The sequence below is a fragment of the Eulemur rufifrons genome, chromosome 29 (genome assembly GCF_041146395.1).
Source record: "Eulemur rufifrons isolate Redbay chromosome 29, OSU_ERuf_1, whole genome shotgun sequence".
Classification (NCBI taxonomy): domain Eukaryota; kingdom Metazoa; phylum Chordata; class Mammalia; order Primates; family Lemuridae; genus Eulemur; species Eulemur rufifrons.
Genome location: NC_091011.1, coordinates 87073046 through 87097959, shown reverse-complemented (window position 1 = coordinate 87097959; position 24914 = coordinate 87073046). Strand labels below are relative to the sequence as shown.

Below are 24914 nucleotides of genomic sequence, written 5' to 3'. Positions count from 1 at the left end.
GGAAGCTGTGTGGGGAAATTGAACCACGTGGGAGATGGCGACCAAACAGACTGAGCCCGTCACCATCATTAGCCTTCGGAAGTTGAGCCTGGGGACCCCAGAGCCACAGGCGAAAGGTGAGATTATCACAGAAGTCTCAGCTCTTAGGCTGCTGTTTAATTTCCCCACCCCTGTATCCACTTGTCTTGGTAATAACGCATCGGTTCTCCAACATCCTCCAAGGGTGAGCAGTCCCCACGCGTCCCTTCCCACCAGGAGCTGATCCTTCCACTCTTCCTTTCTGTGTTAGAGTCAAAGACGTTCACCGTGGAAGACGCAGTGGAGACCATCGGATTCGGACGTTTCCACATTGCCCTGTTTCTCATCATGGGCAGCACTGGGGTGAGTGTTCCTTGGAGACCATGTGAGTGTCCAGCGCTAACCTCATTGCTGTACTGGAGCCTCCCAATGACTCCAGTCAGGGCTGTCCGCGGGGGTGGGAGGGATGTGGAAGGAACAGCAACCGCGGGAGGAGATGAGCCAAGGTCACTGTCATCCACTTGTGGCAGGTGTTTGGTCATGAGCAAATGAATATCTGTGTCTTTATGTTTTGGGAATTCAATACTCATTCGTAAAATATGATTTAAATTGAGATATTAGGAAGAAGGGAGAAAACTATGGTATTATTCTATGTAAAATTGGACACATGGCTCTCAAACATTTTGTGCATAAGAATCTCCCGAGACACCTACTGTAATTAGACTTCCAGATCCTTTAAGAGACACTGATGAAGGTTTGAATGCATCCGCTCCAAAACTCAGGTGCTACCCCTAAGATAGTATTAAGAGGTGGGGCTTTTAAGAGGTGATTAGAGTACGAGATCCTCCCTCATGAACGGGGTTAAGGCCCTTATAAAAGAGGCTTCGCGCAATGGCGTTCAGCCTGTCTGCCTTCTGCAAGTGAGCACACGGAGTTCCTCTCCCCGGAGAATGCAGCCCTCACGAGACAACAGGCCTTGCCAGCCTCCAGAACTGTGAGAAAATAAATCTCTATTCTTTGAAAATTACCCAATCTCAGGTAGTTTGTTACAGCAGCACAAATGGACTGTGACATTTACCACAGGCCACACTGAGGAAACAAGAGTGACAGCTCAACTTAGGGGCTTTCACAGCAGTGGTGCTGTGTGAGGAACTACGAGACCCCTCGTGCTTTCTCCCTTTGAAGGTGCAGTGAGAAAATGTTGAGAAGCCCGTACTGAGATGCGTAATGATAATGAGACGGGATAATCAGAGACAGGTGGTCAGTACAACAGTGGTTTGGTGGGAGGGTAAAGATATCTAAGGGGGAGATGAGTGAGAAAACACGACAGGGCTCCGACCCTCACCACTCAGCTAAACGGTATAAGAAAGAGTCACATGAGCTGGAGGTAGCACGTAAGTTCTGATGCATTTTTTTAAACCATTGCATTCTCAGAAGATAGTCTAGTATAAAAAGAGACAGGCAAGATATGTCCTAGCCCTACTTTAAAAAAAAAAATTATTTTCTGTTTTTTGTAGAGACAGGGTCTTGCCCAGGCTGGTCTCAAACTCCTGGGCTCAAGTGATCCTCCTGCCTCGGCCTCCCAGGTGCTGGGATTACAGGCACAAGCCACCGTGCCCGGCCCCTGGTCCTACTTTGATAATAATCGAGAATAGAATTCAGAACATTTCGTCACCTATAAAGTGAGGTCTGGAGTCTCATAGGCTTCAAATTTTTAAGATTCTATATTTCAAGAGATAAGTGTGACTGGGTGGGGTTTCACTATCAACTCTCCTCCACCTTCAACCAGGACGCCTGCAAGGAAGTGAAATGGCCTCTGGTCGTCCTTATGCTTCTTAGTCTGTTTGGATTCTTCCCAGCCCCTCTGCAAGGGAGGCTCCTTACCCGCCCCTCCCTGTGTCACACGTGCAGAGGAAAGTAGAACTGCTTATCTGGGCACGGTAACCGTAGCCTCATCTGGTCCCAGGGTGGGATACTCTGCAAACTGGAGCCTCCCATCGGAATAGACGTGTTGACAGTGGTGGGCTGTGGCTGGTCCCGAGGCAGTGGGAACGGTAGTTGGGTTTCAGGGCCTCATGGGACTGGGATGTACACGACAGCTTCCACGCTAGCCGAGCAGTGTCCGCCCCTGAACAGAACTCCTAAGTTCTGGTTTCTCTGAGGACTTCCATGAGGTCCAAGATCTTATACAGTGAAGCCCCTCTATGCACCGACCCTGGCTTCGGGCTGGCCCCTCTCCCCTAAGGCAGAGTGGGGCAGAGTCTGATTCCTCACTAGTTTATTTCCTTCAAGAACCCTTTAGAGGAGTGGCGTCCTGATTAATATTGACCCAGCTGCTCTATATGACCGGGGAGCTAAGTTTAAGAAATCATTTTTCTGAGATAATTGTGCTATCTCTTCTAGATACTTTGTGAGCTAAAACACTCCAGCCACCTGAACTTTGAACACAACTGATGCTCCCCAAGGGGACATACATACTTCGAATTCCCACACGTTAGCTAACATCGTTCCACCTTTTTATCCCAGACCTCCAAGTATAAACGTTACTATAATAATCCATATCTTATCAGTGTTATCACTAGAACATGTCCCAACCAAATTCATCATTTCCTCCTCCAATGATGATGTTCATCCCTTCCTGCAGGCACCAAACCTCGATCATTTTTCACTCATCCTCTTTCACGATTCTGCACCTAATTTCTCTCATCTATTTTGAATTATTCTTTCAATTATTTGCTAGCATCTATTTCTTCTCCTCAGGAGGGAAAACTACCCTGTAAAGGATTGCAAGATGGGGACAGAAGATAATGCTCAAAGTTTGTGTCAAAAGAAATATTTAGTAGCACACCCTGTGCTAAGTTTGCTAACTAGACATTTCCTGCTGGTGAGCTCATTATTTTGCACTTACGGCTTTATTGTTACCGAGCTTTCATGCATCTTTCCTCCCCATCCCAGCCTCTTGAGATCAGAGACCATTTCAAAAATCCATTTGCAAGGAGTATGCCCTGCAATGCTCACGACGAGGAATACAACACAACAAAGCTAGTTGATGGAGGCTGGTGGTTAGCTAGGTGTACCCACTAGCTAAGTCACTGGCCCCCCCATGGCACCCTCCCAGTGCCACCATGCAAATGCGTGGGTCAGCAAATCACAAGCGAATAATACATGTGGTAAATCTCTGGGGACCCTTTCAAGTTCAAACCATAAATGTCACATTTGTGAGAGCCAAAGTTGTGCTGTAGTTTTTTTTATCTAACTAGCGGTGCAGTGTGGGTACACTGGGGGGTTCCCTGAATGACGGGGGACAGGGAGTTTAGAACTAAGATGATGGACAGGCAGACAATGACGACAAGCTCGCACTTAGCCATGGCATTGTGTCCTGCTTCTTTAAGGTTGTTGAGGCCATGGAGATCATGTTATTAGCTGTTGTGTCTCCTGTCATCCGCTGTGAATGGCAACTGGAGAATTGGCAGGTGGCCTTAGTGACCACGGTGAGTATCTGCTTCATCTGCTGTCAAGGAGCCACGTGGGGGCCTGGGCTCCCCTCCCCCATCCCACAGGGCTGAGAGCCAAAGGATACCTCACTCCTTGTTGGTGTGTTGGCTTCTTAAACTCATGGGTTCTCGGGCTGAAACCAGCACGTGATGCCTTTTTCACCTTTCTCTTTTCCTTGAACTGCTTACTTCCCAGCCCCGGGGAAGAGTCCAGAGGAGAGAAATGCAAATTAGAACAAGTGACCCTTGAGTCTTAGGTTAGTCATGGGTTAGGTCAGAGGTCAGATCACTGAGAAGCTACTTAGGCAGCAGTGACTTAACCAATCACCAAATCGCCCTCACTGAATTTTACTCCTTCAACTTTTCTCAAAGACTATTATGAAAAGCCGTATGAATTGCATGACGAGTTTTGCTACAAAGTGGAATTAAGGATATTATCCATTGTTTTTTTTAAGAAGTATTAAGTACTAATGAATTGCCAGTCAACTGTGAGTGTGTGTGTGTGTGTGTGTGTGTGTGTCTGTGTTGGGAAGCCCACAAGCAGTGCCACGTTGCTTAAATAGCAGGTGAGAAAGAGAAAGCGAGGGGAGCTGAGGTCGCGAGGCAGGCAGGAGCCAGAAGCACCCACGAGCTGCGCGCCGACTCCATTCTGGAGCCACCGCCCCCAGCACTGGGCTAAAGTGCACAAGTCTCCAGCAAAAAATATCTGACACAGATCCATATTAGTTTTTTCCAATTACCATTTTGTATAACAAAAATCAATTTTATGTAAAAGCATTATTGACTTCATAGTCATTTACATTTCTCATCGGGTGGTTATGAAAGTACACTTTCTACCATAGAGCTCTGTGGGATTTTTTTTTTTTTACTCTTAAGAGGCTCCTGATACATGAAAATGCTGCGGCCGTGCCTGGGGGTTGGGAGCCATTGGAGGGCTCTCAGGAGGGATGTGGCCAGTTTTCCAAGAACCCCGAGGGCCGAGCTAGAGGGTGGCGGGCCAGCGCGGGGCTGTGGTGACTAGTGTTAGAGTGTGCAGAGGTGAGGCTGTGTGTTCTGGAGTATTTAGGAGATAGAACTGCCAAGGAGGTCAAAGAACTGCAAGGCGCGGAGAGAAGGCTGATTTAGGTGGTATTTAAGCTGGTTTTAATGAAGACGGGGCTTTGTAGGGGCCAAGGGAAAACATCCCCTTCACTCCCTTCAGGCTGACTGAAGAATCAACTGGAAAAAGGCAGATTAATAGAAAATGCATACAAAATTTTAATATGCATAGCATAGGGGGATTGCAGTAGGATGATTACTATGCTTACATACCCTTTGCTTGCTTTTTTTCATGAATTATTTTTATTCTGCATTTTGAGAACAGAAAAAGTTTGTATTTTTACTTACTTTTTTAGAGACAGGGTCTCACTCTGTCACCCAGGTTGGAGTGCCGTGGCACAATCACAGCTCACTGCACCCTCGAACTCTTGGGCTCAAGTGATCCTCCTGCCTCAGCCTCCTGAGTAGCTGGGACCACAGGCATGTGCCACTGCACCCAGCCCCACAGAGGTTTTCTTTGTGCAAGACTGTGGTTTTCAAAGCATCCTTGTAATGGTTTTTGTCATGGGCACATGTGCATGAGAGCCCCACCTTTGTGGTCTCTCCATTCCATTTTGTCGGGGTTTTGGCATAAGTGACTTCATTTTGATACTGACAGCTTTCACAAAAGCGTTAGTTGCCAATCCCTTTATCTTTAGGGTCATGGTTGTAACTTTAATTGTAACTGCTCTGCACCCGGTTGGTTGTAGGTATGGACGTCTTATTTCCTGAGACTGTCAGAGATCCAGGTGTGGCATTTGCATCTGCCACTTCTACAAAATTATGATGCAGTGGTTATATATATTTACAGCTCACCTTTCATTGGTTGCATTTGTGTCCTAATGGTGCCTAAAGAGGCTCCTTAATAGCAGTTGCACGTGTTCCCTTGCTAGGTGGATCAAAGCTCAGAAGGCTTTTCTCTAAGTGACCCACAGTGTGACTGCTTCCTGCTCTGTGTTCCTTGCATTCTCCGGTTCTTTAGTCTGTCATTCCTGGGCCTGACTGTGAGTCCCATCTGACATGGGCATCTGTCCCTTGGGCTCACTGGCAACAATCTTGCTACGAGGCTGATGAACAACATTTCCAGTTTCCCAGGCTTCACAGCCCCTAACCCCAACTCCACATTTCCCATAATAACCTGGCTTGAGCAGTTAACTGAAAATCTAAAGGATGTGGGTGTATTATGTCCATTGTGTTTTGTGTATAAGAGAGTTAATGCTAAAGAAATAAAGCTTCATGTGGTGCTTTAGTCAGAAAGAGAAGAGTCATTTTCACACTAAGGATAGGCACCTGCAGAAAAGAGCAGACCCACCAAAGGGAGGAAGGAAAGGAGGATGGCAGAGGGAGGGGGTGGCAGAGGGGGAGAGAGGCAGAAAGAAAGGGGAGGACAGAGAGGGAGTTTTGTCTCTGAACTCTCCCAAACAGCGTTACAGAATCAGAGTTATAAGCTTTGGGTGTGACCATACCAGGTTCGTTGCCCAACATGCAGCAAGTCAGTACACGGAGACGCCCAGCTGCAGCAGAGAAAGAGGTTTAATCACAAGGCAGCCAAACAAGGAAACAGGAGATAACCTCAAATCCACCTCCCAGAGGAGTCTGGGGCTTGGGACTTGAAGGGATTTGGCTGAGCAGTGGGCCGAGGTGCAGAGACGGTTGATCGGAGAAAGGGTGCAGGGTGGAGTCGCTGTCCAGTTCCTCTGTGCGAGTCTTCAAACTGGTTGGCATCAGCTGTTCAGCTGGAATTCAGGATCTGAAAAACATCTTAATTTATCAACAAAAGCCTTATGATTCTAACGTCAGGGACCCAGTCTATGAGGAAAATGGGGTCAGTATGCAGTGTTCCGTGGCTTTCAGTTAGTAAGCAGCTGCAGGAACTGAGCCAAAGTGCAGCCTGATTAATGCTTAATTATAACTATATTGCTGTCCAGAACCCACCATGGAATTCTTGTTAACCCTGTGACGACAGCTGCATGGGCTAACGTAGGCTTTGAGTCAAGGCTTCTGTCCTAGAAAGTACAGTACACAGGGCAAAATCATAGCTCCTGTTCACGAATATATGATGGCTTTTTATAGTTCCCCGTGGAAGAAATGCATTCGAGTCTTACTTATGAAGAGTGAAGAAGAAAGAAAAAGAGAAAGCAAAACCAGCAGGCAGAGAGAAACAGCTTTTCTGCTTTTTCTTTTTAACCTAGAAATACAAGTTAACAGCTTTCCTTTGATTACCCTGGAGGCGATCAGTCAGGGCTCTTGCCGAAGAGGAAAGGCAGTGATGCTTGGAGCTGCTTGAAGGCAGAAAAATAAGTAGCCTAAAGGCAAAGACATGAGCTGACATCTCAGGCTGAATTAAAATGCTGGTATCAAATCCCAGGTCCCTGAGCTATCTCAGGCGAGGACAAGCCATTGTGCAAACAAGGGAAAAAAAGTAGGTTTCTCTTAGCATTTATGTTTGTTTTGAAGAGATTTTTAAGTGCATGATTGGTTTTGGTGTTTAAAGTTTGTTTACTTATAAAAACATGAAGACTGCTCCTGGTGGCCTCAGCTTGCCTAGGGAATAAGGCAGCGCATGAATGAATAGAAATTTTTAAAAATTATGATGGAAAATCACAATTACTCGAGTGGAGTCGAAGCCATCCCCTGGGTTCAGAGGAAGGAGATTACCTGGTCCGTGGACACTTGTTTCCACCTGGTGGCAGGGTCTTCAAGGTGTGGGATCATTGAACAAGCATGAACACCTGCCAGGGGCAAGGGCTTCGTGAAACCCTTTACAAAGTTCTTTAACTTTTACCCCTCACGTATTTTCAATCTACGTGAGGATGGATGAATGGTTAATGTGGTAAATTGACACCTTCTGAAAACTGAGAGAACTGCTTTGTCTCGCTCTCGCCTGCAGATGGTGTTTTTTGGCTACATGGTTTCCAGCATCCTCTTTGGCCTCCTGGCTGACAGATACGGCCGCTGGAAGGTAGGTCGGGCCCCGCAGTATGACTTGCAATTTTCTGTGGCATTCTTACCACTGTTTCTCATTAGTGGGCATTTCCCTATCAGTACCGATAATAGAAAACGCAGCGATTTCCTTCCTTGACAGGCTCGTGTCTTTTTTTTTTTTTGAGACAGAGCCTTGCTCTGTCACCCTGGGTAGAGTGTAGTGGCATCATCCATAGTTCACTGCAACCTCAAACTCCTGGGCTCAAGCGATCTTCTTGCCTCAGCCACAACAGCAGCTGGAACTGCAGGCACACACCACAACACCTGGCTAATTTTTGTATTTTTAGTAGAGACAAGTTCTCGCTCTTGCTCAGGCTGGTCTTGAACTCCTGACGTCAAGTAATCCTCCCACCTCAGCTTCCCAGAGTGCTAGGATTACAGGTGTGAGCCACTGCGCCTGGCCCAGGCTTGTGTCTTGATCTCTCATCTCTTCCCGAGGTGCCTGTCCCCACACCTGGTCCGCTGCAGTCTGGATATGGAGTTTGAGAAAGGGAGATGCATGTATTGAGCTCTAGATGTCTCTACCAAGAAGGTGTTTAGGACTTGAAGGAACAAGCAAAAAGGAATAAGCACTACAGAGTGGCTCTATTTGAAAATTTAAAGGTTGGGACTTCTGAACACCCATGGACTGGTCGTGTACCCCACCATTTGAATGGTTTCGTTACTTGGAGGAAGGGGTGGTTTAATGTAGTGGGGTTGAGAACAGAAAGGGTGGCTCTGCGGTCAATGAGGGCATGAGTCTGTTCTGCGGTTATCAATACATCCGCCTAGGGGGAGTGTCAGTAAGGAGAAATGGAAAAGGCTGGTTTCTTTCCTTGGGGCAGCCTTATCTCTCTTGGGTGGTTTTTTCTTCTTGCTGTTTATGCTTTTTGCAATCTTTTTAAAGGTGATCTTGTGTCTTGCAATAGAAGCAGACTCATTTGAGGTTGTTTCCCTCTTAAATGGTTTGATCTAGCTTGTCAGCAATTGGAGCTGCAAGCTCTTGGCTTTAGAGGCTTTATTTTTCTTTCTTTTGGAGAGTTTTAGAGACCCCATGGGCCTGATTGACAAGTTCATGAGTCCGATTGTTGCCCTAAAGTTAATTTGGTGTCTCTTAACTAATGGGACTAGGTCTTCATCTGGGCCCTTGAGGAAGGTAGAGTTGAAAGGGTATCATGTGGATGATTTTGAAGACTCACATCTGCCATACTGGAATGTGGTCTCAAAGTTTTTTTTCCAAACTATTCAAAATAATCGAGGGCAGGTTTATCTGGTTTTTGTCTACATTGTTGGATCTTCTGATAAGTTTTTTTGGAAATATTTGTGGTATAACATTATGAAGCACTTTTGCCAAGTTGCAAATTCACTGTTGGTCTTCCACACTATTTTTATTAAAAGCCTCTAAAGCATTATTTCAATTTGCCTTTTTTAGCCATTCATATACCAGTGTGGATTCTCTGATAGAGGTGAGAATATCTGGGGTCATAAGTTCAGACATTCAAATTCCTTTGTAAGTCCTAGGTGGTTTTTAGTTGGGTCTGGAAAATCCTTTACAATATTTTTAAGTTCAGTTTTGGTCCATGATTATATATGAATTCTGGTTCTCCTCTTCCTGTTACTGGTTTTACTCTGAAAGGGGCAATTAGAAAGATGCTCTGTGACTTGACTGATTGATTGATTGATTGATTTGCCTTCTCCCATGGCTGAGGAGGGGGTGGAAGAAGTGATACATCAGGACGTGGAAGGTTGGACTAAAGTGGACATAAAGGTGTAGGAGAAGGCCACAGAGGAGCAGAGGGAAGAGAAGAGATTTCCAAGGTTTTCTTTAGCTCTGAAATAGTCTCTGACAATTTTGTTTACCTCCTAGAGGTAAGCGGTTTTTCTTGCATCTCTCTTAGGACTTCTAGATACCATTGAAAGTAGGCCTCCCATTCAATTTGTCTGGTTCTAAAAGCTGGGTTTTCCCCCCTAATTCTGCACACAAACATTAATTTAGGCATTCCAGAAGACCCCCATTTTGGCCATTGTGATTTGAGGTCGCCTTAAGTCATGTGAGTCCATTTACGTAGGTGTTTGTGTGATAAGTTCCATAGGTGTTATAATACCTACACATCCAGCTGGTGTTTCCAAGGTGGATTGTCCCTTAAAGGAAAGGTCAGTTTTTGACAAGTAGTTTCCCATAATTTTAGAAATTCCTTTTAAAAAATGACCAAGGCTGGGATAGTGTATCAGGTTGGAGTATGCTGCTATATGAGTGTCACTCCTCAAAGAGTCACCAGTGAGTCACAAATTGCTCTTTAAGGTGCCTCAGAATCTCTGATCATCCTGGATCAGCAGATTGTTACGGTGCCGGGTACCCAACCTTCTGTGCACCTTCTGGCTGACCCAAAAGTCCCTGCAAATGTTTTCTTGCGGGGAGGCCCGATGAGACGGCTACGCATCATGAACAAATGTGAAGCCTCTAGTCCCCTAGAGCACCCAACCAGGTTTGGAGGGAGCAAGTGTCTCTTAACTTCCAGACACCCTCATGTACCTTTTGGTTGGAAGGTGGCAGGAACTGGTCGCAAATGAAAAGATAAGTCCAAATTATATGCAATAAGTGTTACAGGTCTTTCAGATGCCCCCCCACCCCAAATTACAAGCAATAGTAAACAGTTGCAATTTTAAAAATAGGCTATGTAATGTTAGGCCAAAAAAAGTAAAACCACCAGTGCTAGACTGACTGCCAGTTCCGTAACCCAAACCTCCTGCCACGAGGCAACCACGAAGAAGGTAGAAGTTCTCTGCAGATCCCTTTGCCTGAATCTCCTGTTGAGAGACAGAAACAGAAGCCTTCACTCTTAAAGGGAAGAGAAAGTTTGAAAAAGAAGCCCAAATAAAATCTAGACCTCAACTGAAAGGAAGGTAGGTGACTTCATCTGGGCTTCTTTTTCAAACTGTAAATCTTGATCTAAAGGAATAAACTGAGGCAAAATTAATAGAAGCAGTGAGTTTATTTTGGCCAAGGTTGAGGACAGCAGCCCAAGGAGTCATAGATTCAAGTTGCCCTGAATATATGCTCCAATAGCAGCGGTTACAAGTGGGTCTTTTAAGGGGGTCCGGGGGCAAGAAGTCTGGGGGCAGTTCCTAAGTTGTTGACCAAGAACCCACATTGGTTCATTAAGGTAGCTGAAGCTATTGACTGGCTATACTTTGTTCTTTATATCACAGATTCCAGGAACATAAAGACAAACGGTGAGGGTCACATTTTGCAACTTGGGATAACATTTTGGATAATTTGTGAGCTAGTCTGGAAACTACAGGGAAGGAAAGAAAAAACAAAGTACCTTTAAACAATTACCCCCAGGCTTGCGTGCAGGGAACGTGACTGAAGTCTCATGCTCACATCTCCCTGGGCCTGATAAATTTCCATGCCTCACATTCCTCAGACTGCTCTGAGCCACTTCACTTTCTCAAGCTGATGGATGTGCATAGTTAAAACATTAGAAAGGGAATTTGCAGGTATAAACATAAGCAGCTACACAATACTTAACTTTGGTATAGCTTTGAAACTAAGCTACTTGCTCAAGATCAGACACCTACTAAGATAAAACATCAAGACATAAATTATGTCTTCTGATTACAAACCCAGGTCTTTCTTGTTCTTGTTTGATTTCTAGTGAAGAAGGCCTCTCTAAACATAAACACAAAGAGAAACCTCAAAGGAAAACATTAATAGAATTGGCTGTATGCTTTGAAGGTATTTTAAAGCTGCCTGTAAATTAGGATGAGAACACAAGTGTCTCAAAAGAAAAAGTGCACAAAAAGGCATCTTATAAAAGGAGAAAAGCAAATGGTCAAGAAACTTTGAAAAAACATTAAAGCATAGGAGTTATCAAAAACAAGATTTCATAGCAAGATATAACTTTCTTCTTATCAAATCCATATCAAACATCAAATCCATAAGGAAATTTTCTTTTCTCAAAAAATCCTGCACTGCAGAAACAGACATTTTCATGCCTTGCAAAATATATAGACAGCCTCATTATATCCTATTTGTATTATATCATTATTATATGTATATAATATCATTATACCCTATTGGTATAATTTTTCTGACTATCAGCTTGGCAGTATGAATCAAGAACCCTGAAACTATCTATTCTGCTAACCTGACAATTTGTCCTCCAGAAATCTAGTTTACTGAGGTTAAAAGAGAAGATGTAACAATTTATGCATGGACATCATGATAGCTTATTTTAATAATGAGAAGATTTGAAATAACCTCAGCATTCAACAATAGAGGAAGGGGTTATGTATTATATCACACGTATTAAAGTACATTTTTCCACTGGAATATTTTACAGCCATTGAAAAGTTGTTTTCCCACTGGGCGTGGTGGCTCATACCTATAATCCTAGCATGTTGGGAGGCTGAGGCCGGAGGATCATTGAGGCCAGGAGTTCGAGAGCAGTCTGTATAAAAAAATTTTAAAACTTGCAGGGTGTGGTGTGGCACACACCTGTAGTCCTGTAGTCCCAGCTACTTGGGAGGCTGAGGCAGGAGTTTGAGGTTGCTGTGAGCTATGATGACACCACTGCACTCTAGCCTGTGCAACAGAGCGAGACCCTGTGTCACACACACACAAAAAAATGTCAATGATATTTTCTCTGGGTTGAACAGTCAGGGTGATTTCAACTTTTTTATTCTTTCCTTTTTTTCTTCTATTTTATCTACTATGAACTTATATTGTTCTTATAATTAGAGAAAAAGAAAATGCCTTACATTTTCTTCTCATACTCATTCCGACATAGTGCATTATTTTTTTTTTTTTTTTTTTGTTGAGACAGAGTCTCACTTTGTTGCCCAGGCTAGAGTGAGTGCCGTGGCGTCAGCTTAGCTCACAGCAACCTCAAACTCCTGGGCTTAAGCGATCCTACTGCCTCAGCCTCCCGAGTAGCTGGGACTACAGGCATGCGCCACCATGCCCGGCTAATTTTTTCTATATAGATTTTTAGGTGTCCATATAATGTCTTTCTATTTTTAGTAGAGACGGGGTCTCGCTCAGGCTGGTCTCGAACTCCTGACCTTGAGCAATCCACCCGCCTCGGCCTCCCAGAGTGCTAGGATTACAGGCGTGAGCCACCGTGCCCGGCCTGACATAGTGCATTATTATACTCCTAACAGCCTTGAGAGAGGGCAGGGTGCGTTTTTGCTCTCCGATGTACAAGTTCGGGTCCCTGCCACCTGGGAGGGTGGGCGCAGTAGGGTTGTTTTAAAGAATGGTCCAAACGTGGCATGCCTAGGCTTTCAGACAGTAGGATGGCATAGGTTGTATTGTTTAATTGTGAGACACCAATGAGCTTGCGATAGACTAGCTCCTTGAAGCAGCAAACATCTGGATGGAAGGTAAGAATCGCCTTGAGAAGGTGGGTTTTCTCCCTCCCCTCACTGGGGCAGGTCCATTAACAAATCCTCTTCTGTTGCTTCAGATCTTGCTGATCTCGTTCCTGTGGGGAGCCTATTTCTCCCTGCTGACCTCTTTCGCTCCCTCGTACATCTGGTTTGTTTTCCTGCGGATGATGGTGGGCTGTGGCGTGTCCGGCCATGCACAAGGGTAAAGATTTCACCCAGAGGACCCCGAGACAAAAATGCGTTCCCTTGCGGCAACTTATATGTACGCTGCGCTTAGTGGGCCAACAGCATCAATAAATTGCGAATTTGTAGGCTTCACTTGTGCTAATCCATTTTGTGCTTTTTGTTTGTTTGTTAGTGATGGCTGCTTATTTATTGCTCCACTGGAGCAATTTGCTCCCAAAAATGATGCTTGATGGTGAGGCTAGCAGAGTGCTAGACTGAGCATGTGTTAGTTTTTTTATTCCTAAGGCTAATCATTATTTTCTAGATGAATAATATTTTGTTAGACTAAATACTAAGAAAAAGTGCCATATTAGGCAGGTAACAAAAGTGTCAGAAACACAATTTATTCGTTTCTTGAGAATTTGTTGGAAGAGTTTAGTTTGGCCATAAGCACCTGTTAACATTAGGAATAACCATTGCAAAGTGTCAGGATTCTATGACTTAAGACAGGGCCAAAGTGAATTTGCCAAGCAGCAGGGTAGGTTGTATTGAAACAGACATGGTGCCACTTGTCTGGATAAGTGTGTAGGCTCTTATCGCGCATGGGTATGAAAGTTGTTCTCCTAAATGTTCTGGTCCTTGGGAGCCTCCCTTAAATTAACAGGACCAGGTGATTCTCTCCTGGGTACCTTGGAGCAAGTTATCTTAAAATATATTAGATGTCAAAGCACCTAATTACTGCCTTCGTGTGTTAGGAAAGGAATTGTTCTTCCCTGGGGCACAAGTTAAGCTTTGTGCCTTGGAGCCCTACAGGAGTGGAAGCTAAGTAGAATTTTAAAATATCCCTCAGAAAACAGCCAATAAATACATCAAAAACCCCGAACCCTGCCTAAATAAGAGCAACAGAGAAGAGCAATTAGGAAACTGATGGAATATGATTCCATTCACTCTTCTAGTCACAAAATTAATGTGTACTTAATTAGAAACCTGTTCTTTGACTGCCATCATTAGTTGAGAAAACTATTTACTGTCTCTTGGGTGTATTTTAATTTCCCAAGTATGTTTTAGAATAGAGAATTGTGCTTGGGAAAACATTTGTCAATGCCTCTCTTAGCAAAAAACGATACGGCTAATATCTCTTAAGTGGTAGAAGGTTTAAAATAACTTTGAGAGCAAAAATGTAAACAGAGCAGCAGTTGGAAAGGTTACTTTTTACTGTTCCCTTGTGTGTATACCAGCTGTAACAATTATATTTTCATGTATGATAAACTTCTATGTTTTTGAATTCTTTATTCCTGTGGCAAGAATTATGATTGTTTTTAAAAAGATTATTTGGTTTTATAAAAACTATTATGATTTTTTTTTCCTTCTTCCTCTTCAGGCTAATCATAAAGACTGAATTTTTGCCCACAAAATATCGAGGCTACATGCTACCCTTGTCTCAGGTAAGGGAAAACAAAAGTTCTACCAAGTCTTCTGCATTCTATAGAATGTTATGTACATACAGGCATACCTCAGAGATATTTCAGGTTTGGATCCAGATCACTGAAATAAAGAAAATATCACAAAGCAAGTGACACGAATGTTTTGGTTTCCTGGTACCTATAAAAGTTACGTTTACCCCATACTGTATAGTCTAGTAACTGTGCAATAGCATTATGTCTAGAAAAAGGTACATATCTTAATTTAAACATACTTTATTGCTAAAAAATGCTAATGATCATCTGAGCCTTCAGAGGGTAATAATCTTTTTGCTGGTGGAAGGTCTTGTCTTTTCGTTGATGGCTGCTGACTGGTCAGGGTGGTGGTTGCTGAAATTTAGGTGGCTGTGGCAGCTTCTTAAAATAAGACAACAGTAATGTTGGCTACACTGATTGACTCTTCCTTTCATGAAAGAGTTCTCTGTGCATGCGATGCTGTTTGATAGCATTTTACCCACAGTAGAACTCCTTTCAAAACTGGAGTCAGCCCTCCCAAACCCTGTCACTGCTTCATCAACTAAGTTTACGGAATCTTCTAAATCCTTTGTTGTCATCTCAACAAAGTTCACAGCATCTTCACCAGGAGTAGATTCCATCTCAAGAAACCACTGTCTTTGCTCGTCCCTAAGAAGCAACTCCTCATCCATTCAAGTTTGATCATGAGATTGTATCAATTCAGTCACATCTTCAGCCTCCACTTCTAATTCCAGTTCTCTTGCTTTTTCCACCATGGCTGCAGTCACTTCCTCCACCGAAGTCTTGAGCCCCTCAAAGTCATCCACAAGGGTTGGAATCGACTTCTTCCAAACTCCTGTTAATTTAGATGTTTTGACTTCTTCCCATGAGTCACGAGTAGTGTGGAGGCTAAGACAACCCTGCCTTGGATGCAGTCCTCCATATTGGCTTCCAATTAGCCCCTTGTTCAGGAATTCCACTAAGATTTCTACTTTATCCACCGTTAAATCCTGCCCTTAGGTCAAAACAACCATGACCGTAAATCCTGCCCTTAGGCAGATTCACATAACATTCTTGCCTTTCTTGGAGAAATCAATTCCAATTGTCCTATACATTCCTTTCCTAGGGTTACATAAGCTCTGGGTCTAGTGGGATAGTGGCTCAGGGATCCACCATCTCCTCTCATCTCACAGCTGCCTGGGTCAGGGCTTCTATTCATAAGTCCCTATTAAGTGTTTCTTTCCGAGAAACTGGATTTGTCAGCCTCTTTCTTCAGCCTTTCAGCTTTCTCACACTTTGGGAGTAGGTTTGCATAGATCGCCCAGCTTGGAACAAATGTTCTTAATGGCATCTAGAGTGGTGAATCTTTTCCAGAAGCTTTTCAATTCCATCACAGAAACCACTATCTATGGCAGCTAGGGCCTTGAGAAATACATTTCTTAATTAATAAAACTTGAAAGTCAAAATTACTCCTCGATCCCTGGGCTGCAGAGTGGATGTCAAGTTAGGTATGAAAACATTAGTCTCCTTGTACATCTTCATCAGAGCTCTTGAGTGACCAGGTGCATTGTCAATGAACAGTAATATTTCGAAATCTTTTTTTTTTTTTTTTTGAAAAGTAGATCTCAAGAATGAGCTTAAAATATTCATAACCATACTGTGAGCAGATGTGCTGTCATCCAACCTTTGTTATCCTATTTCTAGAGCACAGGCAGAGTAGATTTAGCATTGTTCTTAATGGCCCTAGGTTTTTCGGGATGGTCAATGAGCATTGGCTTCAACTTAAAGTCACGAGCTGCATTATTAGCCCCTATCAAGAGAGTCAGCCTGTCCTTTAAAGCTTTGAAACCAGGCATTGACTTCTCCTCTAGCTATGAAAGTCCTGTAAAGCATCTTCTTTCAGTAGAAGGCTGTTTCATCTCACTGAGAAGCTGTTGTCTAGTGTAGCCACCTTCATCAATAATTTTAGCAGGATCATCTAGATAACTTGCAGCAGCTTCTCCATCAGCACTTGCTGCTTCACCTTGTACTCCTATGTATGGAGATGACTTTTTCCCTTAAATTTCATGAACCAAACTTGGCTAACTTCAAACTTTTCTTCTGTAGCTTCCTCACCTACAGAAGGTAGGGTTATTAACTGGCCTAATTCCAATATTGTTGGATCTCGGTGTACAGGGAGGCCCAAGGAGAGAGAAAGGGGAATCGCTGGTTGGTGGCGCAGTCAGAACACACATTTATCATTTTTAAGTTTGCCATTTTATGTGGGTGCCATTTGTACTGCCTGAAAACAATTACAATAGTGATATCAAAGATCACTGATCACCACAACAGACATAATAACGAAAAAGTTTGAAATATTGTGAAAATTACCAAAACGTGACACAGAGACATAAAATGAGCCCATACTGTTGGGGGAAAAAATGGCACCAATAGACTTGCTCCATGCAAGGTTGCCACAAAACTTCAATCTCTGTGTGTGTGTGTGTGTGTTGGTGGAACCAAAACTTGCAATATCTATGAAGCACAGCAGAACGAGGTGTGCCTGTACATTTTCTTCTGGTTGGTTATTCTCTGGTTAATACACTGACTGTTACTTGGCACCAACCAGCGAGCACTGGGAATGCTCAAAGCCAGAGGTCCAATGCCAAGGTTTTCTGAGTCCAGGACTCTGCCATCCAACAGTGCCATTTAGAATGCAATAACCAGAAATACTCCAGTGACTGGTTTCACGGGAATGGCAGAAGCCCAGGAATGCATCTGGGATGAACTTGCTCTCCCCACTGAGTCTTCAGTGGCAGATCCCAGCTACTACCCCCTTAGGGTACCCTTCTTCCCCTCCAAGGCTCTGGTGTTCGCAAGTCTGGAATTGGCTCATGCCTGAGGGAACGTGCCATGACTGCCACCTCCCACTATCCCGTCTACTCAGATGAGAGGACTGGGGCACCCCCAGGGCCTCCTCAGGCCCCTGCTGGCCATCAATTACAGGTTTTGAATCAAGAAGACATGCCAATGTAGGTGCCCTATACCGTCTGTGATGATCCAAGAGCCCTGACCTTTCAGGACTGGGGAAAAGATGACCCCTCCCACGGAAGCATCATGTGTTCGACAGTAGTAGATAAAGCAGTAGGAGAATACTTTGTTGCTATTGTTACTGAACTTAGGCAATGACAAAAATAAAAACTTAACAAGCACTGAATACTAACTCTATGTCCCTTCCAGCTCTATTCTTCTGATTTTGGAGGTGGAGGCACACACTTTTAACACTTACTGATTGGATTTTACAGTTGGTGTTATTTGCTGAGTGCGGTACTGCTCAAGCTCACCCACCGACATTTCTCTTGTTCCCGTCCCTCACACCTTGACGCGCTCCCTGCTTATGTCTCTTCTTTGCGAGTTGTCCTTTCCAGGTCCTCGGGGATTATCTAGGCTACTCCATGGGTTTAGCCATCTATGTATCTGTGACCCTGAATCTTTATCCACAACTAAGAGCACCTCCTTAAACTTCAGACCCAGGTAGCCAGCGACTCATGGTCACTTGAATGTCTTACAAATACAACGAGATGTTCAGAACTAATCCCTTCATCTTCCCCTGAATCCTCTAAGTTCTGTGTTTCCACTGTCAGTTAATAATGAACCCTGTTCCCTCAGTCTTCTAGGCCACAAACTCTGCCATCCTGGACGCTCCCTGCCCTTCATCCCTATTCGATCACTAGCCTTGCTGACTCAGCCCCTGTTGTTGGACCCTCAATCCATGTGTTCACCTGCAAACCCTGTCACCTTTATCTCCAAATCTATTAGTCAAAAAAATTTTTTTGTATAATTAGGATGTGTCAAAAATGCATCCAATAAAAATAAAATTTAATAAAACCCTCTTTAAATCATTTCACTAAAATTGTATTCAGTGCCACATCACCTGTTACCTGGTCTAATGCAGTGGCTTCTCTCTGTCTCCCAGGCTGGAATGCAGTGGCACCATCATAGCTCACTGTAACCTTGAACTCCTGGGTTCTAGTGATCCTCCCACCTCAGCCTCCCAAAGTGCTGGGACTACAGGCACACACCACCATGCCTGGCTAAGTTTTTAATTTTTTGTAGAGGTGGGGTCTCACTATGTTGCCCAACCTGGTCTTGAATTCCTGGCTTCAAGTGATCCTCCCAAAATGCTGGGATTACAGGCGTAAGCCACTGCACCATGCCCTGATCAGTTTCTGAAATAATCTTATTTGTTTTTTTGTAATAGAATTCTATTCTATAATAGTTACCTCTTAATTAGTGTCCCCAAAATGTCCATTTTCTTTCTCCATCTCCGTGAGGTAGAATGGAGTTGTCCCCACCTTCAGGCAGGTGAATAACACTCAGGCTAAGGCTCAGGGTTGTTCTAATCCTGACCAACGGGCCATAGTGGGCTCCATGTTATTTGCTGATATAAAATGATCTTCAATATATATATAGTCCAAGTATAAAAAACAAAATGTGGAGCAACATGTGTACTGTGGGTACCATTCGTGAAAAAAAGAGAACACCGAAACATATTCTTATTAGCTTGTATATGCTTAGAGCAGCTTTGGAAAGATCCAAAAGAAACAGGTAATACTGGTTCCCTCTGAGAAGAGAAACCAGATGGCAGAGAACTAGAAAGGAACATTTTCACAATTGTCTCCTTTGTGCCTTTTAAGTCATGATCCAGTGAATGTATTTTAAAAAAGTCAATTTCTGAGACTTCATAGGGTCCCGGATATTTTATAGCTCGGTGATAGGGGCTGACTGTCTCTCTGGCTGCGTCTCCCACTTACCGACAGCAAACCGAGACAGAAGAGACTTGTCCAACAACTTAGAGGTGGTGCCGGGAGGGACCTGAGCTGTCTGCTCCTCAATCCAACACTCGTTTCCATCTCGCCTTCTTACCCCAGCAGAGCGGGGCGAGGCGGCTCCCAAGAGCGTAAACGCTAAAAGCTGTGCTCTGGACAGGCAGACCATAACCATCCCTCCTCCCTGCCAGGTGTTCTGGCTGGCTGGCTCCCTGCTCATCATCGGCCTGGCCTCCGTGGTCGTTCCCAGCATCGGCTGGCGCTGGCTCATCCGCGTGGCCTCCATTCCGGGCATCATCCTCATCGTGGCCTTCAAGGTGAGTGAGTACTCCTGGCTCCTCCTGTCCTGCCCACCTGCCGGCCATGTGGCCTTTTTGCCCCTCAGATATCTTTCTCACATCTACCCCTTTATCGTAAAGTCCGTCTCAACACGCTTGCAGCCCTCGCCTCCTTCAGCCTGTCCCATAGTCCCTTACTCCTGGGGGTTTTCTCTGACGACTGGGCCCTGTTGTTGCTGACACCTCCCTAACCTTCAACACTTACCCGTTAGATGCTGTTGATACGTTCTCAGGCCATCGCGGTCCTGCTGGCTGGTCTTCCTGCTCACCCACTCCTCTGTAAGCTGCCCCCCTGCAGAATCATCTTCCTTGGTTTCTAGTAGGATTCTACTTGTCAACAAGACAGGATTGGTGACTCAGTGGAGCAGAGCTCCATTTCCTTTGTGTCACTACCCTATGGAATCAAAGAATTTCAGAATTCATAAGTGTCCTTGGTGGTCATTTATTCTCAACCTCAACCCATGCAGGCAGCCCTGTAGCAGCAGGTCTCTGCCAGAACACACCCAGCTTCAGGCATGTGACTCTCTACAGACTTCTACAGTGTACCCCATCTCCAGGCAGCCCAGCTTGTCAGGAAGGTCTTAGGTTGAGCAGGATTTTCTCCTTAGAAATTTACTTGCAAGTCCTACTACTCCTCTGGAAAACCAGAGATGACTCTTCTCACCATGACATCCCTTTAAACATTTAAGAATCTGTGTCCCACCAAGCCTTTCCCTCTCTAAACGAAGCAAGGTCATTACCTTTAAGTCTTTTTCAAGACATTTGGTCCCAGAGCCCTGCCTGTTTTCTTCTGGGCAAGCCTGGTTGTCTGGTGTCTTCTAATGCAGTGAACTGTTGCTCAGAGTTGCACCCAGGCCCCCAGGTGCTCTGGGACCAGTGGCTTAGCCAGCCTGTTGCTTCCTGGGAGCAGAACATCCATCTCTCTTGATGTGTAGCCTAAGACTTGCTGCTCCCCAGCCAGCTGTATCCCACTGTTGGATTCTTCTGGGCATAGGATCAACTACAAACTTAAGATCTGATCTACATGAGTTGTTTCCAAGCCTAGAACCTGAAACCTATAATTGTGTAATTGACGTATTTTCTTAAATCTAAATGAAATTCCAACATTTAAACTTCATCCCTTGGTTTCAGCCCTAGACTTGCCTCTAGGGAGGCAGCGTGGCCTCTTGGCTCTGGGGCCGGACTTTCTGGACCAGAGTCCTGGCTGCATCGTCCTGGACAAGTCAGCCTAGCCCTTCATGCCTAATGGGTAGTACACATTGCATGGCACTGTTGCAAGGATTAAGTAAGATACCTTGTAAAACACTCCTCCTTTAGTGTCTGGAACATAGTGCTCAATGTGTGTTAGCTATGGAGCTATATTGTTACTTTTTAAAAATTACTATTTTGACTCTTGATCTTCCCGTTTAATTCACATTGAGTATGTACCAGGCTCAATACTATATTCCAAGGTTAAAAAGATGCCTAAGACATAGTTTTTACTATCCAGAAGCTCCTAGCCAATCAGCAAGAGAGAGGTGAATGCAAAACATGATAGTACTAACTAGACTGGAGTAAGTGCTGTAACAGCTAAAGCTCTGTGGATGCTCAGAGGTGCGAGTGATTTATTCCAGTGGGGCGGTGCTGTTGGATTTGGGCCTTGCGGAATGGAACAGACGGACTTTGGCTGGCCAGAGAGGGTGGGAAGGGCATTTGGGCAGGCTGGTGGTGAAGATGTGAAAATGCAGAACACATTTCAGGGGCTGGCTGGAAGGGGAGGGGTGCTGGTAGGAGGCAGGCTTGGAAGACCATGGTGGCTGGAGGTATTTAGAAGGGGGCTGTGTTTAAGGAGGGTATTGTGGAGGTATTTAAGGAGGGGACTTCTCACTGTGGAAGGGACTACATGCTGGGAGCTGTGTGGAGGCTGCATGTGAGGAAATAGGGAAGAAGCTGGAACACCAGTTACAGGTGTCAGAATAATCCCAGGGGGAGACCTGAATTGCCCCCTGGCCACGGGAATGCAAGGCAGGGAGATGCTTTTCTGAGGAAGAACCAACAGCCTTGATTGGACAAGGCATGAGAGATAGGAGAGGTCTGAGTTGATTCTCGGGCTTTAGCAGAAGTCCATACTGCTTTCTGCATGTGATGTCTGAAATACTCAACTGTCAGTGGGTTGAGGGCCTCGACAGTCAGGACTGATTCCTCCACCACGTGGGGCCTGGAGCTCCCTGCTATTTTCCCCCTTTAGGCTGTTGCATGGTGGGGAGGTCCTGGGCCTCCTGGGGAGGGGCTGGGGTTGGGAGGCTGGGGCAGCAGGTATTTACCAGTTGGATGTAAGAATTTCATTGTGTTAACAACGAGGTCGGCCCTACTGGTGCAAAGCTCGGTATCAGCTCATTGTCATCCTAGGTGGGACTATGTTAAGGGGAACAAGACCTTTTTTGTTCCAAATGGACCTTGAATTCAGCAGAATGCCTGCTGTGCTGTACACCTTTAAGCTGGCTCATACTTTTCCTATCCCAGGAGAGTAGAGTAGCTGGAGCAGTAACAGCCATACCCCTGGCTCTATAGCAGTCGCCACTCTGATGTCTTTGTAATCTGTGCCCAGTTTATCCCTGAATCTGCTCGGTTCAATGTCTCCACCGGGAACACTCAGGCTGCCCTGGCCACTCTGGAGGGCATCGCCAGGATGAACCGCTCGGCCATGCCGGAGGGGATGCTGGTGGAGCCCATCCTGGTGAGTGCAGACTCCCCCATTCAGTCCCACTCTGAGCCCTGGGACCTTGGTAAGTGACTCATCTGCATTTTTCTCATCAATGAAATGGGAACAATACATCTACCTTGCAGAGCTAATTGTTGAGCCTAAGAATACTGAGTTATAGAAATCCCCCCTGTATTTTTGGAGACAAGATTTGATTTCAGAAGTCAAATAAGGCTTTGCCTTAAAGAAAAAATAAATGTGTTCAAAAGCTGCCTCACCTCAGGAGGGCACCACCTCTCATTGGTCAGTAACAGCTGCATTTCAAAGAGACAGCTGCAAGCTGGGGCCTGTGGTTCTCACCTGTTTTGAAAGACAAGGCAGGCCTCACCTAGAGCCATAGGTGGCCAGAACTGATCAACAAAGGCCTCCGGAGATGAGAGCTGATCAAATAGATATGCTAATGCCCAAGCCGGGCCCAGAGGGAACCATGTGGTTAAAGTAATTAGCACAAGGCACAGCTCATGTTGACTTCTGAGATCAACTCTGTCTCCAAAAACACAATTACTGGAGCCAAGATGTCTCTGTTTTTTGCTAAAGTAACAGCCTTATCATAAAACTTAGAAGTTTGTCCTAAGAAGATTTTGTAACTCATTGTTCACCTAGATAGAATTAGTTAAAGGATCTGTAGTAGCCTTTTAGAAGACTTTGACCCTAAACCAAACTGCCTGTTATTATGTAAATCCCATTGCCCTTGGCAACCCGAGCATGTATCTGCCCTATAAGTATCCATGTAAAAAGTTCAGTCTTGGTTATATTTCCGCGGGAGAGAGATATACCTTCCGGACACCCTCCGTTTGTCTGTCTTCATAAACCTTTACTTTATAAACTATATCTTTGGCTCTGCGTAGTACTATTTTTTTTATTTCTGTTTCCTACTATTTTTTTATCCTTTGCAACGACCCCTGCCTGAGAGACTTGAACGGAAAAACCTCTTTGCAGGGAGCGTAGCTAACTGCCCGCAGCTAATCACATGATTTGGCATCGTTGCTTATAGGTCAGAGATTGTTTTTTAGTTTTATTTTCTTATACTGGCTGTGTCTTATTTTTATAAACCTCATTATACATTTTTTTCACATCTCTGAGATAGTTGATATAAGATAGGAATTAATTTCCTTGAATGGTAAAAATCTGCCTATAAATCAGTTTGACCTGATACCTATTTTGGGGGAGGGTGGTTGGAGGAGAGCTACACACTGTTGAGCAGAGGATTGTTGTTGTTGTTTTTTTTAAAATAAAGCTGTTTTTATTGTGGTAAAACATACATAAAATTTTCCATCTGAATAATTTTTCAGTGTACAGTTTGGTGATATTGAGTACATTTACAGTGTTGTACAACCATAACCACCATCCATCTCCAGAATTCTTTTCATCTTACAAAACTGAAATTCTAAACCATTAAACAAAACTCTGATCCCTCCTCCCCCACCCTCTAGAAATGACCATTCTATTTTTTGTGTCCATAAAACTGACCACTGTAGGTACCTCATATAAGTGGGATCGTGCAGTATTTGCCTTTTTGTGGCTGGTTAATTTCACTTAGCATAATGTCCTTATGGTTCATCCATGTTGTAGCATATGTCAGAATTTTCTTCTTTTTTAGGCTGAATAATATTCCACTGTGTGCATAGACCATGTTTTGCTTGTGTGTTCGTCTGTCCATGGGCACTTGGGTCGCTTCCACTGTTTAGCTATTGTGAATAACGCTACTATGAACACAGGTGACCGGATATCTCTTACAGACCCTGCTTTCAATTCTTTTGGGTATGTACCCAGACATGGAATTGCTGAATATGATTCTTTGTTTAACTTTTGAGGCATCACCACACCATTTTCCATAGCAGCTGCACCACTTTACATTCCCACCAACAGTGTACAGGGGGTCCAATTTCTCCACATCTTGGGCAGAGGAGTTTTTTTAAAACTATGATTCAATTTATTTATAGGTTATAGTCTACTTTTAATACTTTTATTGATTCAATTTTGATATATATTTCTTTTAAAGAAATTTGATTCATGTAGATTTTCAAATTTATTGATATAAATTTTTTCCCAGTGTTCTTATATGTAGTGCAGGTATTTGCCCTTTTCATTTTCAATACTGTTTATTTGTGCCCTTTCTCCTTTTTGGGGGTCCAACTTACTAGAGATTTGTCTATTTTTTATTAGACTTCAAAGAATAAGATTTTTTTGGTCAATTGTCTTTATTGATATTTTTGATTATCTATATCTACTTTTTTTCCTTCTGTTTTCTTTGATATTTTTTCTAGCATATTGAGTTCAGTACTGAATTTATTTTCAATACTTTTGATTTTTAATACTTTAGCTATGTTTGGCAAATCTTGCTATAGAGTAATTTTATTTTTATTTCTATTTTGTAATTTTTTTGTTTTTATTTAATCACTGAGTTATGTTAGCTATCTTTTTTATTACTTGTTGAAAATTTAATTGTGTTTTGGTCAGAGAATGTTATCAATTATTTG

General features: G+C 44.0%; 1 protein-coding gene across 1 annotated transcript in view; it reads left to right on the top strand.

Moving 5' to 3' along the window:
• SVOPL (SVOP like) overlaps positions 1-24914 on the top strand; it is a 53800-nt gene continuing 28886 nt past the window's right edge. Inside the window, exons 1-8 of the mRNA XM_069461668.1 lie at positions 1-116; positions 290-381; positions 3411-3509; positions 7480-7551; positions 13025-13149; positions 14494-14557; positions 19548-19673; positions 22282-22410. Of these exons, the coding sequence (XP_069317769.1) occupies positions 35-116; positions 290-381; positions 3411-3509; positions 7480-7551; positions 13025-13149; positions 14494-14557; positions 19548-19673; positions 22282-22410 (789 nt within the window). The 5' untranslated portion in view covers positions 1-34. The remainder of the gene's footprint in view (positions 117-289; positions 382-3410; positions 3510-7479; positions 7552-13024; positions 13150-14493; positions 14558-19547; positions 19674-22281; positions 22411-24914) is intronic.